Source organism: Dreissena polymorpha, chromosome 1 (genome assembly GCF_020536995.1).
Source record: "Dreissena polymorpha isolate Duluth1 chromosome 1, UMN_Dpol_1.0, whole genome shotgun sequence".
Taxonomy (NCBI): domain Eukaryota; kingdom Metazoa; phylum Mollusca; class Bivalvia; order Myida; family Dreissenidae; genus Dreissena; species Dreissena polymorpha.
The window spans coordinates 87,294,709-87,314,537 of NC_068355.1; the positions used below are offsets into that span (position 1 = coordinate 87,294,709).

Sequence of the window (19,829 nt, forward strand, 5' to 3'; positions counted from 1 at the left end):
CTGGAAACTCTTCTCTAATTGGTCTATTCGAGGGAAGATTGATCCCCTCATCCCTCTGCTAGACGTATAGCAGATTTTCTCATCTATCTTTTTGATGATAAGAAACTTTCTCTTAGCTCCATCAAAGGATACAGATCTATGATTTCGCATACTTTGGCTTTTACTAAGTCATCACAAGTATGTGCTGATCCAGCAATTTCGGAACTTATTCGAGCTATGGAACTCAAACGTACCATTTCTCGTACACTTGCACCTAAATGGGATTTAGCTTGTGTGTTAGGTTTGCTTAATAAGGCTCCCTATGAACCTCTTGATCAAGCTTCTATAAAGTTCCTAACTTGGAAAACTGTGTTTCTGCTTACTATGGCTTCAGCCAAAAGGAGAAGTGAAATTCATGCTCTTTCTATTGAGGATGGTCATCTTTGTTTTGATTCCTCAGATGGATCTGTAACGTTGTTATGTCAGCCAGGATTCATTGCTAAAAATCAACTCCCCTCTATGGCTTCTTAACCCTTCAAAGTTCCAAGTCTTTCTCATACTTGTGGACATGAAGATGATGATAGACTTCTTTGCCCCGTCAGGGCGTTAAAATTCTATCTTAAAAGAGTTAAGTCTATTCGAGGTTCTCGTAAGTGACTTTTCATTCCGTTAAAAGGGGGGTGATGTGTCTGCTGCATCTATTTCTCGCTGTGTAGCCTCGACCATAAGGATGGCTTATTCTTCTCTGTCATCTAGGGATTTATCCCTGTATAAGATTAGACCGCATGAATTAAGAGCTCTTTCGGCTTCGTGGGCGTATATTAATAATGTTCCACTTTCTGAAGTGCTTCAAGCTGCCTTCTGGAGGAATCCGACCTCTTTTTCCTCATTCTATCTTCGTTCTCTTGAGTGTCAACAAGACAATTTACATATGTTGGGTCCTCTTGTTGTGGCTCAAACTGTAGTTTCTTCCATGGCGTAATGTGCTGGCGCTATCTGGAAATAAGTACAATACTGAACTAACGAAGATTACATGAGGACATTGTTCTACTTTCTCTGGCTGAAAAACCTGTCATGGGTTTTGCTGTGATGGGAAAATATATACGAACCTTCCCGCCTCAGCTACAAAATCAGCTAGGGATAACAGGTATGTATTTATGATATTAAAACAAATTTTCTAAAATAAAATTCATTTTAATTATTAAATACTTACCTGCTATCGGTAAGTCCCACCTCCCTCCCCGCTCATCTTTTAATATTTTCATAATAAAGTTGAAAAGGAAGATGAGTTGCGGTTCTTGATTTCCGGTTAGGTTACATTATACTATGATTAACCTGATCTGTGTTCAGCTAGAGAGGTTGCCGATTCCCGGCGCTTGAAGATTTCTGGAGTAGCTAACCCACCTTGAAAAGGTATAGCTAAGGATAGCAGGTAAGTATTTAATAATTAATTTTATTTTAGAAAATTTGTTTTAATGAACATTTTTATGAAATTTTGGCAGAAATGTAGTCCTTGGGACGACACTTCAAGCATATGCATTGAGCCCAGAAAAAGGCTCGTTATGTACAGTGACAAGAAGCACTCTCCCTAATATTTGAAGGCCAGCTAGTTCAGTTGGGAGAGTGCTTGGCTTTGATTCTGAGGAGTGCAGGTTTTATCCTCGGTTCTTCCACATAGCTTGTGTGGGGATTGCCATTGGTCAGGAAGAAATTCTATGCAGCTATATTTTTTCATTCTTTATAAAGTACCCGAAAATAGCACTTTACAATGGGGAAAAAAAAAGTATCCCAATTGCTGTCCAAAAGAAAATCCCAAAACGAAGTTTCTCCCCAAAAAATTCACTAATTTTTCCCAAAGTGGACAAAGAAAATGGCTGCAGTATGGCCATGCTCCCACATCTTCTGACTCAAGTAGGGCAGTTGTCTTTTACTGAAATATGTGCTTGGGACACGCTCTGTGAAAAGGGGGTTAAATGCATGTGCGTTAAGTGTCGTCCCAGATTAGCCTGTGCTGTCAGCACAGGCTAATCAGAAACTACATGATCTGCCTGTACTGGATATTCATCAACAAGTGTTCCTTTAAACAAAAAATGCAATAATAGCAAAAGGTGTCGTCCCTGATAAACAGGCTAATCTGGGATGACACTTTACGCACGTGCCTTAGACCCCCTTTTCATAGAGCGAGACTCATTTGTACTTAGAACTGTTAAACCAGCTTACCCAGGACATGTGGGTTGGTGAACTGACTGCCTTGATAGGACTGACATACTGATGAAACGAGGAAGAGTACACATTTGGGTATAATTGACATGCTGATAAAAATGAGAATTTAAACACAAAATACCTTCTTGAACATGGATTCAAAGAAAGAAACCTTGACCAATCAGAAGACATTGGTACAAATAGGTAGAATTTGTCTTGCCCTTTAACTACAACATTCTCTTTTTATACGCCCGTCTATGACGGGACGTATTATGGTATACCCCGCGTCCGTCTGTCCGTCCGTCCGTCCGTCCGTCTGTTAATGTCGTACGCTACGTCAAATATCCTTTGACAGATTTTCTTCAAATTTTAACACAATCTTAATATTGATAAACCCTGATCCCCTTTCGTTTTTGACGGAATTCTGAATTGTCAATCCAGAGTTATGGGACTTTGTTCGTCAAAATTTCGTGATTTCATTGAATGTCCTACTGTAGCTCAAATATCCTTCGATGGATTTTTTTCAAATTTCAACACAATCTTAATATTGATAAACCCTGATCCCCTTTCGTTTTTGACGGAATTCTGAATTGTCGTTCCAGAGTTATGGGACTTTGTTCGTCAAAATTTCGTGATTTCATTGAATGTCCTACTGTAGCTCAAATATCCTTCGATGGATTTTTTTCAAATTTCAACACAATCTTAATATTGATAAACCCTGATCCCCTTTCGTTTTTTACGGAATTCTGAATTGTCGTTCCAGAGTTATGGGACTTTGTTCGTCAAAATTTCGTGATTTCATTGAATGTCCTACTGTACCTCAAATATCCTTCGATGGATTTTTTTTTTTTTTTTTTTAGTATCCCTGAAAAATTGAACAAGGTGAGCTTTTTTCTATTCCGATTGTACACTACCACTTACCCATCTACATTTCTCTTTTATTATTGGTCAAAATATCTATAACAGGTTTACTTCAACTCCATATCCTCTAAAGAAATGCATACATATACTCAAAAAAAGATATGGTATGAATGTCAAGGAGACGGCGCTCCATGCTCATGTACTTATAAAATAAACCATGTATTCAAATACAAATAAACTGAAGTAAAAAAATGATTCAAAGGGTTATTTATTACCTTACTACTTCATTGGCGAACGACGGGCGTATCATGCGCTCATGGCGCAGCTGTTTATTAAAACTTATTTTCTTCAAATATTTACAGCTGTAATCTCCTGTTTTAGATTTATTTAACCCTTTGCCATTCAGAAGCAGAGTGAAAATGGCTATATTCAAACAGCAGAAAACCAGAACAGCCTGCGAGTAGCTCGCAGTCTGTTCAGGTTTTATGCTGTATTCTGCTTATCAGTATCTTGAGGTTGGAAGTGAAGCCTTTAAACATTGATACTTGTAAAGAAGATTTAAAATTTATTTACATTTTCTAAGGAACTACAAACGCATCAAAGTGAATTTATAAGAGGTAAAGGTTTTAGTTTTGCATTTAAGTTGAGACTAAGTGTGTGGTTGACAACTTTATAACATTTTCTTTTCTACATAGTATTCTTTGCTTCTATGATCCGTTCTTTGTTGCAATTGTTATCAGATAAACAAACATATGAAAACTTAAATAATTTACTTAAATCTTATTTGAATAAATGATATTTATGATAATACAATATTTAATATTTTTAAAAGTAACATTATTTGATTTAAAGGGATGGATATTGTGGAATCAAATCAAAGTTTGCATTTATTTTGATAATTAAAATCGGTCTTTGAATTTTTAATTGGAGCAGAAACGCTGTTAAAAAATTTCTAGTAAGTGTGTTAAAAATTTACCATGTAAGATTAATTTGGATCTGGAGAGTGCATGCTTATTGTTTTCAAGACCCCAGTGCGAGAGGCCAGCATGAGGGTAAGTAAGGTTTTGGTGCTGTGGTTGTGTACCTCATGTACTCAGAGCTTTGTATGTTTGTCTCGTATTCAAGCTTGAGTATCATACTTATCAAATGAGACTTGATCTTGGAAAACTTGGCTTAATGCATAAGCATATAGTGTTGTCCCAGATTAACCTGTGCTGTCAAACAGGCTAATCAAGAACAATACTTTCCATCTAGACTGGATTTCCGTTTAGAAGAGACTTTCTTACAACAAAAAATACCATCAGAGCGTGAAGTATTGTCCCTGATTAGCCTTGGGGACTCCAATCTGGGATAACACTTCATGGTCATGAATTAAATCCTGTTTTCCAGAGAGAGCCTCAAATAATGCAATATCATATTGTAAATATTGATTATTGGTCTATTATACTAATAAACACAAAACCAAAACCTGGAAATGTGGTAAGAAAAAATGATAAGTTTGTATGTAGCATTTACTAATATACCATTCCTGTATGAACTGTATGAAACATAATTATATTCTATCATAAGTATTGATAACAGCCGTCAGAGGTGAATGGGCTCATCAGGTAATCACATCATCAATTCTACAGGTACTGGTACATCATCATTCATTGGTACTTGGTAATGGTGTCTTTGTACATTATTAAGATAATTATAATCTGTATCAGTTGTACATTGAATTTAAATTATCCTCCATCATTAAAGGCGGATGTATATAGTTTTGGTGTTGTATGTATGTCTGTCAGTCTGTCCGTCTGTCACAAACTTTTAATTTGGAGGGGATATCAATTCAACCAATTTGATTGTTTTATATTAGTTTTATTGCGAGTATGAGCAGTGGGACAGATATTACCCGTGTATGAAAAATGTCTCTTTTCAAACATGTACGGAATTTTGTATCACTGTGTTCCTTTTACGTCCATATTTGATGTGATCTTTACCAGTGTCTCCATTTATTGCTGCCAAGAAAGGAGTTTATGTGCCTATTAAGAGCTGATTCAAAATGTGTAGCAACTAAGTGATGTTGACATTATACTGTCCTATCTGTGAAATCTCTTATTGTTTTTTGTTAATTAGATGGAAATTTAATTTTAGGTTTAGTAATATACAAAACATACTAAAGGGATTTAAATCATTATACCTTACATCATATAGCTTTGTTTTTTGAAAACTTGGCTTAATACATTTTCAATAAGTGTGTCCCCAGGTAAGCCTGTGCAGTCTGCACAGGTTAATCAGGGAGGACATTTTCTGCCTAAGACTGGATTTTTATTTACGAGACACTTTCTTGTAACAAAAGATTCAATATAAGCTTTAAGTGTTGTCCCTGCACAGGCTGATCTGGGACAACACTTTACGCACATGCATTCTGCCCAGTGTTCCCAGTACGAGCCATAATTGGAAACATATTTCTGCATATCAAGGGAGGCAAGTTCTTCAGCAAGGGAGGTAAGGAGACTCTTGGCACGCTGCCAGTGATGGGGGACATGCAGACTGCGCTGGAGAACGAGGCCAAGAAGTCCCGACAGCTCCAGGAGCAACTGGACAGGCTGCGCAGTGAGAACTATGCACAGGCTAGCGAACGTGAGTATGGCCTTGAGTAGGGCTGGCTACATATAGCAAAATCAGAACTATGCGCAGGCTAGTGAACATGAGTACCGGTGTTAGTAGGGCTGGCTATGATAGAGTATAGTGGCTGTTTTTGTTTTGTTCCCCTGATATTTTTGCCAAATATGGCTAAAAGGTATTTATTTATGGATAAAAGGTGATTGATTTTAATTTTGCCTAAATATAGTTAATTTTAATATGACTAAATAGTGGTAAATGTTTATATGGCTAAAAGGTGATCAATTTATATTGCTTATTTGTGATTTATTTTTTTATGCTCCCCCAAAATTTTTGGGGGGAGCAAATAGTTGCCGCTTTGTCTGTCCGTGCGTGTGTCCGTCCGTCCGTGCACAATTTTTGTCCGGGCTATTTCTCAGCAATTAATGACCAGAATTCAATTAAACTTTATGGGAAACTTCACTACCAAGAGGAGATGTGCATATTATCAGCCGGTTCTGGTCCGATGATTTTTCACAGAGTTATGGCCCTTTGAAATTTTCCATTAACAGTACATATAGTGCAATTCTTTTCTGGGCTATTTCTCAGCAACTAATGACCGGAATTCAATGAAACTTTATTGGAAGCTTCACTACCAAGAGGAGATGTGCATATTATCAGCGGGTACTAGTCAGATGATTTTTCACAGAGTAATGACCCTTTGAAATTTTCCATTAACTGTGCATATAGTGCAATTCTTGTCCGGGCTATTTCTCAGCAACAAATGACCGGAATTCAATGAAATTTTATGGGAAGCTTTACTACCAAAAGGAGATGTGCATATTATCAGCCAGTTATGGTCCGATGATTTTTCACAGACTTATGGCCCTTTGAAATTTTCCATTGACTGCACATATAGTGCAATTCTTGTCCGGGCGATTTCTCAGCAACTAATGACTGGAATTCAATGAAACTTTATGGGAAGCTTCACTACCAAGAGGAGATGTGCATATTATCAGCAGGTTCTGGTCAGATGATTTTTTACATACTTATGGCCCTTTGAAATTTTCCATTGTACATATAGTGCAATTCTTGTCCAAGCTAATTCTCAGCAACTTATTACGGGAATTCAATGAAACTATATGGGAAGCTTCACTACCAACAGGAGATGTGAATATTATCAGCCGGTTATGGTCGGATGATTTTTCACAGAGTTATGACCCTTTGAAATTTTCCATTAACTGTACATATAGTGCAATTCTTGTCCGTGCTATTTCTCAGCAACTAATGAACGGAATTCAATGAAACTTTATGGGAAGCTTCACTACTAAAAGGAGATGTGCATATTATCAGCCAGTTCTGGTCGGATGATTTTTCACAAAATTATGGCCCTTTGAAATTTTCCATTAACTGTACATGTAGTGCAATTCTTGTCCGGGCTATTTCTCAGCAACTAATGACTGGAATTCAATGAAACGTTATGGGAAGCTTCACTACCAAGAGGAGATGTGCATATTATCAGCCGGTCCTTGCCAGATGAATTTTCACAGAGTTATGGCCCTTTGAAATTTTTATTGTACATATAGTGCAATTCTTGTCCGAGCTATTTCTCAGCAACTTATTACGGGTATTTGATGATACTTTATCGGAAGCTTTACTACCAACAGGAGATGTGCATATTATCAGCCGGTTCTGGTCGGATGATTTTTCACAGAGTTATGGCCCTTTGAAATTTTCTTTAAACTGTACATATAGTGCAATTCTTGTCCGGGCTATTTCTCGCCAACTACTAACTGTAATTCAATGAAGCTTTATGGGAAGCTTAACTACCTTGAGGAGATGCGCATGTTATTTATGGGTTCTGGTTAGATGATTTATTTAGAGAGTTATGGCTCTTTGAAATTTTTAAGTTGCTAAACCATCCATCAGATTATTTTGTCCAAAGTTATGCCCCGCAAGACGTTTCCTTTTATCTGAATATATAGTGCAAAATTGTGACAAAAAAAAACCTTTGGGGAGCATCACCCGTCTCCGATGGTTTCTTGTTTTATTATGGCTATAAGGTTATTCATTTAAATTTAAAATTTATTTGCATTTCAATAGTTTATTTTGTATAAATCCTGAACTGTATAGCCTCAAATAGTGACTTAAAATTGCCCTAACTTGGTTAGATCACTGTGATTAAGGTTTATGCTCAAGAGTACTCCTCTGCTTCATTGTTCCAGTGTTAAAGCTAAAGGGAGCCCTACGAGAGAAATCAATAGCTGAGAACGTCTGCATGACTCCCAACATCAAGGCAGCAGTTTCAGTCCGTATCACGTCGGTAGACAACCCGCCCCTGCTTACCCCTAGCCTGCGCAAGTCAGACAACCCTCCCCTGCTCACCCCGAGCCTGCGCAAGTCTTCCCGTGCCCTAGCAATGCCGCCCCCAGTGTCAACCCCACACCGGATACAGCACAAGATCCCACACCGGTTTGTGTCCGGGCTGAACACTCGGGCCACCAAGTGTGGTGTGTGTCTGGGGAGTGTGCCCTTCGTGAACCAGGCGGCCAAATGTCAGGGTAAGAGGCGCTGGTCTCAGTGTCAGCGCTGGGAAAAAATAGCACCAATTACATCGTGAAATTGTACTTAAATACATGAACCTCAATCTGGAAAAATGGGACTTAATGTGTGTGCGTAAAGTGTTTAGTGCAGTCCACACAGACTAATCAGGGTGGCACTTTCCACCTCAACTGACACATCCTTTAAACAAAAGAATTCCATAGAAGTGGAAAGTGCGGTGATTAGCAGGCTTATCTTGGACAACACTACACACGTGCATTAGGCCTTGTTTTCCAAGAGTAAAGCTTAAAATCACTGTGAAATACTATAAGTATAACCCATCTGAAACATAATGAAAACAATGTCTAATCCTAAGACATATCTTCAACACCAATGTTTAATTTCCAGAGTGCCATATGGTGTGCCATGTGAAGTGTTCTACAGTAGCCCAGGAGACGTGTGGTATCCCCACAGAGTACATGCGCCACTTTAGCGCAATAAATGGCTCAGGGGCGGCGCCAGATCGTCATGGCGTCAGTGACGGCTCCTCTGCCATTGGCTCTGCCAAGGAGGGGGTACATCTTGCAGGCTGGCTGAAAGTGCCCAAGTATGTAGCCTTGTACTGTCACACCTGAAACCTAACAATTAGTTTATATCTGCCTCTTACTGGGAAAATTGGGCTTAGTGCATGTGTGTAAAATGACATCCCAGATTAGCCTGTGCAATCATGACAAAATCTAATTTGTTCTAATTATGGTCAACACCTTTTGGCTTAAACTGAACTTTTGTAAAGAAGAGACTTCCAGTAAATGAATAATTCTATTAGAGCCGAGTGTTGGTCCTGCTAAGCACAAGTTATCTAGGGCTACACTTTATGCACATGCATTAAGCCCATTTTTCCCACGAGGCAAATACATTTTTTTCTTGAAGACAAAATGTAATTTGTTCATGGTATGCTTGTCTTTATTGACATTATAGAAAAATTGTCCATTACTTTGGTAACTTTCCTAATTTTTTTTTTTTTGTATGGATTATGAAATTTGGCAGTTAAATACAGTACGGTAGTCTTTATGACCTGGGTGTTTGAAATTCTCATAGAACCCTTTCCCCCATAACAAGCAAAGTAACTCTCAGTCTGTTCAGGTTTTATGTTGTTTGCTGCTCATCAGTTTCTAAGGGTTGGAAATGAAGCCTTTAAAACTTAAATCTAGTAAGAAAGGTATTTAATTAAATTTAACTTTCTAAGGGACTACAAATGCGTCAAAATACGATTCTAAGTAGTAAAGGGATAAATAGGAATACATATTTGTATTGGGGGACTGTCTTTATGTGTCTATGATAAAATCATCACATGAGCAACGTTCTGGGATAATTGGGCTTAATGCATGAGAGGAAAGCGTCTTGCCAGTTTAGCCTGTGCAGTCCCCTGAGGCCACTTGAAGTCAACACATTCTGCCTAAACTGGATTTTCGTTCAAAAGCGACTTTCTTTGAATGGAAAATTCCATAAAAGCGGAAATTGTTGTCCATGACTGCACAGGATAATTTAGGGTGACACTTCTCATTATTGCCTAGGTGTTAAATCTCACGTAAATAAGAATACAGATTTGTGTTGTTACTGTATGGTTGTGTTTATGACTGCATCTCGCATGACCCTGTGTCATGTATTACATGGACCCTGGCCCTGTGTCATGTTGCCATTGACCCTGAACTCTGTGTCATGTTGCCATGAACCCTGACCCCTGTGTCACATTGACTCTGACACTGTGTCCCCACATTGCAGGAGCAGCAAGCAGCCCGGCTGGGAGAAGCGTTGGGTGAAGCTGGAGAACAACATCCTGTTTCTGTATCATGAGGAGACGGACGCAAGCCCTACAGACACCTTGGACCTGGCACCGTTGGAGACCGATGTTACTGTACACAGCGCCATCAGCACTGCTGAGCTGCCGAGTCTTGCGCAGACTGACCTACCATATGTGTTCCGTATAGAGCACGAACCTCTCACCACGTGCTGGCCCGGAAGGTAAGTGGCTGGCTCTGGCTTAAATGTGCAGTGTGAAACTTGTGTTCCTGGAAATTAAAAGAGAAGTTCAAAGTAAAGAAGTTTTCTTCATTGCATAGAGCAGTGTTATTTTTCATTCAAAATTTGGTCCGGTAATGGGCCCCATTCCCAATTGAAAAAGTATGCATTTTTCCCAAATGGGAGCTAAAAATTTCCAATGGAAGGTTTCAACAAAAATATTTAAAAAAAAATATTTTTAAACCTCAATTTTTTGTTCATCTCTCAACCATATAAGTTCAACCATAGTAAATATAATACTGAAAACACCTGTATTCTCAATTTTGAAGCATTTTTTAGAAAGGTCACACATTTTCCCAATGGACCCGGTCCCATTCCAAAAATGGTGAAAATAAACACTGTAGAGCTTGTTTTGATTCAGAGCTACTATTGAGCCTCAATATGGGAATACTGGGCTTTATGCATGTGTGTCAAGTGTCGTCCCAGATTTGCCTTCGCAATTCGCCCAGACTATTCCGGGACAACCCTTTTATCTTTTATGGAATTTTCTGTTTAAATAAGTATCTTCTGTACGAAAATCCAGCCTAGGTAAAAGTGTTGAAACAGATTAGCCTTTGCGGACTTTACCGGCTAATCGGGGAGGACACTTTACACAGATGTTTAACCCTGTTTTCCCAGATCAGGGCTTTGATAAGAACTGTTGAGTGGGAAACTAGTGTGCATGATAAAAACATGTTAAGGTGATTCAAAAGTTTCTCTTGCAAACCCTGTAATTGAAAGAGAAGTTGTCTTCATTGGTAAGAGGTAATCTTGATTGTATAGTGGTTTTGTGAATGGCAATTGTCATTGTATGTGGTCATACCCCTATATGTGTCTCCCAAGTGTTGTGTACCTGACACATGTAAGCATGTTTATGTCTCCCCAGGGTGGTGTACCTGACACATGTAAGCATGTTCATGTCTTCCCAGGGTGGTGTACCTGACACATGTAAGCATGCTTATGTCTCCCCAGGGTGGTGTACCTGACACATGTAAGCATGTTTATGTCTCCCCAGGGTGGTGTACCTGACACCTGTAAGCATGGTTATGTCTTCCCAGGGTGGTGTACCTGACACATGTAAGCATGTTTATGTCTTCCAAAGGTTGTGTACCTGACACATGTACATGTAAGCATGTTTATGCCTCCCAAGTGTTGTGTACCTGACACATGTAAGCATGTTCATGTCTCCCCAGGGTGGTGTACCTGACACATGTAAGCATGTTCATGTCTTCCCAGGGTGGTGTACCTGACACATGTAAGCATGTTCATGTCTTCCCAGGGTGGTGTACCTGACACATGTAAGCATGTTTATGTCTCCCCAGGGTGGTGTACCTGACACATGTAAGCATGTTTATGTCTCCCAAGTGTTGTGTACCTGACACATGTAAGCATGTTTATGTCTCCCCAGGGTGGTGTACCTGACACATGTAAGCATGTTCATGTCTTCCCAGGGTGGTGTACCTGACACATGTAAGCATGTTCATGTCTTCCCAGGGTGGTGTACCTGACACATGTAAGCATGTTCATGTCTTCCCAGGGTGGTGTACCTGACACATGTAAGCATGGTTATGTCTTCCCAGGGCGGTGTACCTGACAAATGTAAGCATGTTTATGTCTCCCCAGGGTGGTGTACCTGACACATGTAAGCATGTTTATGTCTCCCCAGGGTGGTGTACCTGACACATGTAAGCATGTTTATGTCTCCCCAGGGTGGTGTACCTGACACATGTAAGCATGTTTATGTCTCCCAGGGGTGGTGTACCTGACACATGTACACATGTTTATGTCTTCCCAGGGTGGTGTACCTGACACATGTTAGCATGTTTATGTCTCCCCAGGGTGGTGTACCTGATGGCGCCTGGGTTCCCAGAGAAGCAGCGTTGGGTAGCCAGTCTGGAGGCCACCATCAAACAGCTGCAGAGGGGCGACACTGTCAGACGAGCTGTAAGTAGTAAATCTGGGAATATGGGGCTTAATACATGTGTTGTCCCAGACTCGTTTCTCTTTTATTGAAATCAGCTACAGAGGGACAACACAGTCAGATGAGGAGTAAGGGGGGCCCAGCATCGGTTTCTTCCCTTTAAGTTCTAACCTATTTAAGCCTCACCCATGGAAAAGAGAGCTTAATGCATATGCGTTAAATGTTGTTCTGGATCAGCCTATGCAGTAAGCACAGGCTAATAAGGGACAACACTGTCCTATTAAATTGAAAAAAATAAAGGAAGATTTTTCTAAAGGTTGAAAATATGTTTGTCTGGGCAGTATCCACCCTGTCCGCTAATAAGACCACAAAACCGTGTGCTAAGTGATTACGGACGGTGTAGCTCCTGACCAGACTTGTGCAAATGCGCAGGCTGGTCTGGAGCTAGGCTTGCCACACATGGCATAAGACCCAGTTCGGCTTGAGGGAGTTTAATTCTACTATTTGTTAACAATAAAAGTTTGCACAGTATGGTCAGGAGTTACTCTTTGCTTATAAGACTTTATTACAGACAGCATATCTCCTGACCAGACTGCGCAAAAAAAGAAGGCTGGTCTGGAGATACACTTGCTGCATACGGCATTATCCCGCATATGACCCATTTTGATAATGCGATCCAATATTACTATTGATAAACAATAAATATTCACATAGTCTTGTCAAGAGCGCTACTAGCCACACATGGCATAAAACCCACTTTTGTATAACATATCTCAATTGTAAACAAAGTGTGTGGTATGTGTAGAAGCTGGAGTCCATGTGCCTGCTGGACCTTACTGGAGACCAGAGGCTGGAGCTCAACTGTTCCCTGCTGCTCAGCAAACAGGTGAGACATTGTACTGCTTTGTTTATTGGAGATGCCCTCTGGGAAAACAGGGCTTAATACATTCAATTACTTGTTGAAGTATTATTAAAAATGTTGTTTAACAGCAACAGATGCTGTTTACATTTTTATTGACAGTATTCTGAAACGCTATTTGGTTATTTATGTTATTATTTTATGTGTGACAGTTGTTAATGCTTATAGAGGGAAAGCAATTAGGTACAAATTATGATTTTGTTAAAAGTAAAATGAAAAACGAATTTGTTTATCATAATTTTTACAGCCTAATTTTATTACTCAAGTACTTAAATATATATGTTAAAACAGAGCATGTCTGTAAAATGTCGTCCCAGATTAGCCTTTGCAGTCCGTACCGGCTAATCAGGCACACCACTTTCTGCCTAGACTGGAGTTTTGTTTATAAGAAACTTCATTCAAACAAAAAAATCCACAGCAACAGAAAGTGTCGTCCCTGCAGACTGCACATGCTAATCTGGGAGGACACTTTCCACACATGCATTCATTCCTGTTTTTCAAGAGCACAGCTCATTAAGCTACTTCAAAGTTGTTGTTTAGATTGCACACCTTTAATATCATTTGACATTGCCTTAAGAGAGAATTTTCTTTGTTCCAAACAAATTTATTGAATTTGTGTATCTCATAAATATTTGAGGGATAGGACACGGGGTTCGCCACTGGTTTCAAATGTTTTTACAAACAAACATACTGTGCAATGTGGGAAATTAGTTTGAGTTGACACATGTATACTGGTCATGTTTTAATTTAAACCTAATTACAATTCTATATCTCTGCGGTATTGTCTTGTAGCTGACCCTGGTGGGTGCAGACGAGGGTCTGTTTGCGGTGAACGTGACGAGAGAGCCCCCCGTCCTGACCAAGCTTAACACCTTTGACAGTGTCCACGACCTCAAGTTTGTACCGGAACTCAGCCTCATAGTCCTGATAGCAGGTAGGGAAAACTCAGTGTGATATAGTCCTGATGGCAGGTAGGGAAAACTCAGTGTGATATAGTCCTGATGGCAAGTAGGGAAAACTCAGTGTGATATAGTCCTGATGGCAAGTAGGGAAAACTCAGTAACTTAGTCTGATATAGTCCTGATAGCAGAAAGGAAAAACTCACTTTTGGAACAAAGTTTACACAATTTTATTGCCTTTTGGGGAATTTTTTAGGCAGAAATTTGGACTTATGTAGTTTTTTAGCCGGATTTTTTTCGAAAAAATCTCGGCTTATAGATTGATGTTGTTGGGCGGGCGGGGGGGCGGGGGGGGCGGGGGGGCGGGCGGGGGGGGCGGGCGGCGTGCTCGAAAATGTTAAAGTTCTTATTTCATGGTATAACTTTGGTATGCTTGGACCTAGAGTCTTCAAACTTGACATGAAGGTTGGCCAGGATTAACAGATGACCACTGGTCATTTCAAGGTCATTCATTTGAAGGTCAAGGTCACTGTGACCTTCAATATAAAAAATGTTAAAGTTGTTATAACTTTGGTATGCTTGGACCTAGAGTCTTGAAACTTGACATGAAGGTTGGCCATAACTAGTTAGTAACCACTGGTCATTTCAAGGTCATTCATTTGAAGGTCAAGGTCACTGTGACCTTGAATGTAAAAATGTTAAAGTTCTTATTTCATGGTATAACTTTGGTATGCTTGGACCTAGAGTCTTCAAACTTGACATGAAGGTTGGCCAGGATTAACAGATGACCACTGGTCATTTCAAGGTCATTCATTTGAAGGTGAAGGTCACTGTGACCTTCAATATAAAAATGTTAAAGTTGTTATAACTTTGGTATGCTTGGACCTAGAGTCTTGAAACTTGACATGAAGGTTGGCCATAACTAGTTAGTAACCACTGGACATTTCAAGGTCATTCATTTGAAGGTCAAGGTCACTGTGACCTTGAATGTAAAAATGTTAAAGTTGTTATAACTTTGGTATGCTTGGACCTAGAGTCTTGAAACTTGACATGAAGGTTGGCCAGAACTAGTAAGTAACCACTGGACATTTCAAGGTCATTCATTTGAAGGTCAAGGTCACTGTGACCTTGAATGTAAAAATGTTAAAGTTCTTATTTCATGTTAAAACTTTGGTATGCTTGTACCTAGAGTCTTCAAACTTGAAATAAAGATTGGCCAGTACTAGAAGATGACCACTGGTCATTTCAATGTCATTCATTTGAAGGTCAAGGTCACTGTGACCTTAAATGTTAAAATGTTAAAATTGTTATAACTTTGGTATGCTTGGACATAGAGTCTTCAAACTTGACATGAAGGTTTGCAAGCACACTTAGATGACCACTGGTCATTTCAAGGTCATTCATTCTAAGGTCAAGGTCACTGTGACCTTGAATGTAAAAATGTTAAAGTTCTTATAACTTTGGTAGGTAAAAATGTTAAAGTTCTTATTCCATGTTATAACTTTGGTATGCTTGTACCTAGAGTCTTCAAACTTGACATAAAGGTTGGCCAGTACTAGAAGATCACCACTGCTCATTTCAATGTCATTCATTTGAAGGTCAAGGTCACTGTGACCTTCAATGTTAAAATGTTAAAATTTTTATATGCATTCAAAACATAACACAAGGTTTGCTCATGCCTTGAAAAGTACTTACATTTCATTTTGACCTTTGAACAATATTTCAGTAATTTAAGTATTGCATTGACAAAAACACGAAAGGTACTTTCCTGTCATTTAAATCAAAAATCCGGCTTCAATGCGGTCATCTCCGACCGCGGAACTCTTGTCTGCTATTAGGAAAGTTTTTTTAGGTGCTTTTTAAAGAAAAATAAATCCCTGTTGTATCTGAGGGGACTAAAGGTTAATCCCTGGTCTTTCTGTGTGTCAGTCTGTCAGTGTGTAAGTCAGTTTGGATCATGTTATAACTCAAAAAGGACTTCAGCCAGAGTGATATACTCAGTCTGTGGATAGAGGGCAATAATGGGAATATGTCGTTATTTCAGTGTTGTTTACATGTCAGGCATAATTGGCGTTCAAGGGTTACAGAAGGGTTACAGAAAAAAGTGAAAACTTACTTGTGCATTCTGCAACAACTCGAATAATACTTAAGCTAGGTTGATGAAATCCAGTATTTTGATGGAAGGCTATAATGATAAATATGACAATTATTTCATTTCTTCATTAAACTCAAAAATGTGTGGCTCCTATAATAGAAATTATTGAGAACTGAAATCAGCATCCTGACATAACTAAAGAGTACTGAAGCTGGTTTATAAAACTTATAAAGATCATATTTTTACTCTGACAAAATACAGTAAGAGACTGGATTGTCTGTGACTAATCTCTTGATATCCCTGTAACCACTTCAAGCACCAGTGGAAAATTAACACGTCTTCGATGTCATGTCAGATGTCTGACCAAAAATGAACATAACATTTTCAAAGCAGAAATAAAGTCTAGCGACATTTTGAAAATCCTTAAAAAAATCTCGTTCTCTTTGACATTTTTTTTTCCACATGATTATGACTATAATAGATTCTTTTTTAGACCTCTTCATCCTTGCAACATTCTCTTCCATGACTGCTTTCATCGTTTCCATGAAATTTCTTGTTGACAGGCAAAGAGAGGAAGTTACTGACAATAGACAAGAAGTTGATTCAACTGCGACTGGGGCAATCCAATGGTGAGGAGACGCTGCCTGTACATCACACTGTGCTTGACAACATTGTGGGCTGTACTGTGTTTGACATCGGCATGTCTGGGGATGCTATCTACCTCATAGTGGGACTCACTGAGAAAGTCCTTGTCATGAAGTACAACCCTGACCTGCGACAGTTCTGTGTGAGAAAGGTAAGCACATGGGCAGACACTGTACTTACTTGGCTATAAGGGGCATTGACTTTTTTATGAATATCTAAGGTAAATTTTCCCATTAAATAATCAAGGAAATCTGGTAGAAGATTCTTGGAAATTAATTATGCTGTTTTTTAATACATTTTTTTAACATGTTGGATATTCTGGTTATCAGATTGGAGTAGGGCGTGCATGTGGTTGGCATCCAACAGGTGCTGTTGCTGTTGATAACATTAGTTTCAATTGACCAATCTTAATGAAACTTTGCATGTAGTCATCTTGCATGGAGACCTAGCTTGGGAGTCTATTTGGGGCCAGTTTAGTCAATGTACTTTAAAAAAAGGTTTCTGCTCAGTAAATTAAGTTTGGACAAAGTGATTGCTCTGAAGCTGTGTATATATATATGACTTGTACTAAAACCTTGCTTCCAGATTGTATTTGGGATCATTTGGTCAAGATCACTAGTATTAAAAATAGAAAAAAAAAGTTTCCCCTTAGTAACTTGAGTTTGGGTGGAGGTTTATTCATTAAAATTTGGTGTGTATGTAGAGGTGGCCTACATGCAGACCTAGATTTGGATTACATTTGAGGCCATTTAGGTCAAGTTCATTGTTTTGAAAAATTGTTTCCTTTTAACATGTTTTATATGGAAGTTAATTTGTAATGTTGTTTTGGTAGTTTCAGGAAAAAATGGAATTTTGAGATTGGGAATTTTTTGGTGTGTTAACTTCACTGATTTGGGATAAACTTATTTAATATAATTCTTTATAATATAATAAATACAATTTTGTTCTTCTTATTTAAATTATTATAAATAATTCAAATAAGAATAACAAAATCATCTTTATTATAGTTATATACTTTGTTACATGGAATTGAAATAAAATTAACATTAAATTATCATGACATTAGACACTTATTTAAAAAAAAAGTTTTCAAATTGGGAATTTCTTTTACAATATCGATTTGGGATTGGGTCCTTTAAACTGACCCGTAGATATGCCAAACAAAGGCCTGAGTTTACAACTCTTATGTTGATGTGGGTGACAGGAGCTGAGTGTGGACGAGCCGTGTAGCTGTGTATGTCTGGTGGACGGGTTTGCTGTGGTGGGGACAGACAGGTTCTACAAGATAGCTCTGGAGCACCCATCCCTCACAGGTGGGCACTCACACCACATTCAGCAGTGATATATTAAGGGCTTTTTTACTTGATTTGGGGAAAGGGCCTGGCCTTCCATGTTGGGGGGAAAAATTATCGACCAAACTGAAACCTGACGTGTTTGTAGTCTCTTAGAAAGTTATATATAATTAAAGACCTTTGTTACTGAATTCAAGTTTTAAAGGCTTCATTTCCAACCCTTAGATACAGATGAGCAGCAAACACCATAAAACCTGAACAGACTGCAAGTTCCCGCTTGCTGTTCTGGTTTGATGCTGTTTGCACATAGCCATTTTCACTTTGCTTCTTAGTGTTATTAAAAGGGTTAATTGTTAACAGTATTGGAACCTGTGGTTTCAGAGTTTGTTGACAAAAAGGACACTTCTCTGGCGTTTGCTGCATTTGGGGCCGCCAACCACCACAGTTACCCTCTTGCCATCGTGCGAGTCTCGCCTGACGGCCTCCCACTGGAGTTCCTGCTGTGTTTCCATGGTAACTGAAGTTCACATTTCAGTGCCAGTGTGTTGTTTTTTTTTAACATTTTGGGAATGGGTCTGGGTCCCTTTTAATTAGGAAAAATCGCGTTGGTTGTACTTAAATTTGGAAATTATTGTTTTGGTTGTTTTTTTTGCTAAAAATTACTTTGAAATTAGAAAAACGTATTTTCAATATTATATTTACCAGTGTTCATCATATAGTGTTGAATGAGAGATGAACCATATGCTGTTGTTTTTTAATTTTGTTTTTTGGAAACCTTTAAATAGGGAATTGTAAGGTCTCATTTGGCAAAAATATGTAGATTTTTCAAATGGGAATTTCAGCTTTTTAACAAAGCTGTTGCAAATACCTCAGTCACAAATAGAGACAGATCACCGTCATGTCAGCTGACTACAAGAATCGCACGTACACTGGGTCATTTTTTAGCATAGGGTGGCATCCGGTTTAATTTTATGTCTCACTAAAAACTTTACTCTACGTCAGTCCAAAGAATCAGATTTAGGTCTAAAAAAGATTGGCAGATAAAGGCCCGGCAATTGCCCGACATCATATACATTGTACTTGTATCAGCAAAAACCAAGGTATTTCCCAGGGACATATACATAGGCCCGTGACTGTCTGATGGCCGTAGTGCCTCTGCACGATAACTGATGCGGACGCTGGACAGAGCTTGTCATGATACAAGTTCAACGAATCTGATGTCGGGCTATAGCAGTGTGTTGATTGTCTGATCTACTTTCGATCTCAACTCGATTCCTTCCCGAGCTGATGTCTGGTAAAATTTTAAGAAAGACTTAAAAAATACTCCAGATAACGCCTGATGCTACAAAATTACCTGATGACCATGCAATCAGTGGTTGGGCACCAGCCTGATGATTGGGAAAAAACGTCGTCCGCTGATCGGACGGTGATCAGTCACTATTTGTGACTTAGGTATTAAACTGTGTCACTCATCGGACGGTGTACTGCTCGGACATGGCCGGTCTTCCCGGTGCCTGGTGTTCATACACATCCGCTGGTGACCAGATTATTTGTGACTGAGGCATAAAAATTGTATGATTTTCAGGGCTCTCAGAAACGCTTAATTAAGCGTATTTGTATGCATAAAATTGACGCTTATCTGAAACCAATTGAGAGTCCCCAGGACGCGCCTTTTTGCATCACTGTGTATTACTCAATCAAACATTGCTTTGTATCAAGTTGCCAGATTCCAAAGTTTTCAATTAGATGTTTATAATGGCTGGTCAATAGAGGGTCTGTGACATTAGTTGCCCCATTTGCAGGTCATGCAAAGTTGAACATTGAAATGGTC

The 19,829-nt window shown here is 39.0% G+C and overlaps 1 protein-coding gene across 2 annotated transcripts in view; it reads left to right on the forward strand.

The window, feature by feature from the left end:
- The window catches only part of LOC127839153 (citron Rho-interacting kinase-like), a 111,988-nt gene that overhangs the window by 85,252 nt on the left and 6,907 nt on the right, over nucleotides 1-19,829 (forward strand). The window contains exons 32-42 of one of the 2 annotated variants that reach the window (XM_052367365.1): nucleotides 4,068-4,094; nucleotides 5,508-5,667; nucleotides 7,854-8,189; nucleotides 8,578-8,776; nucleotides 9,952-10,191; nucleotides 12,066-12,171; nucleotides 12,954-13,034; nucleotides 13,860-14,001; nucleotides 16,625-16,857; nucleotides 17,911-18,019; nucleotides 18,380-18,511. In XM_052367365.1, the coding sequence (XP_052223325.1) occupies nucleotides 4,068-4,094; nucleotides 5,508-5,667; nucleotides 7,854-8,189; nucleotides 8,578-8,776; nucleotides 9,952-10,191; nucleotides 12,066-12,171; nucleotides 12,954-13,034; nucleotides 13,860-14,001; nucleotides 16,625-16,857; nucleotides 17,911-18,019; nucleotides 18,380-18,511 (1,765 nt within the window). The remainder of the gene's footprint in view (nucleotides 1-4,067; nucleotides 4,095-5,507; nucleotides 5,668-7,853; nucleotides 8,190-8,577; nucleotides 8,777-9,951; nucleotides 10,192-12,065; nucleotides 12,172-12,953; nucleotides 13,035-13,859; nucleotides 14,002-16,624; nucleotides 16,858-17,910; nucleotides 18,020-18,379; nucleotides 18,512-19,829) is intronic. The other variant, XM_052367376.1, reaches the window with a different exon arrangement.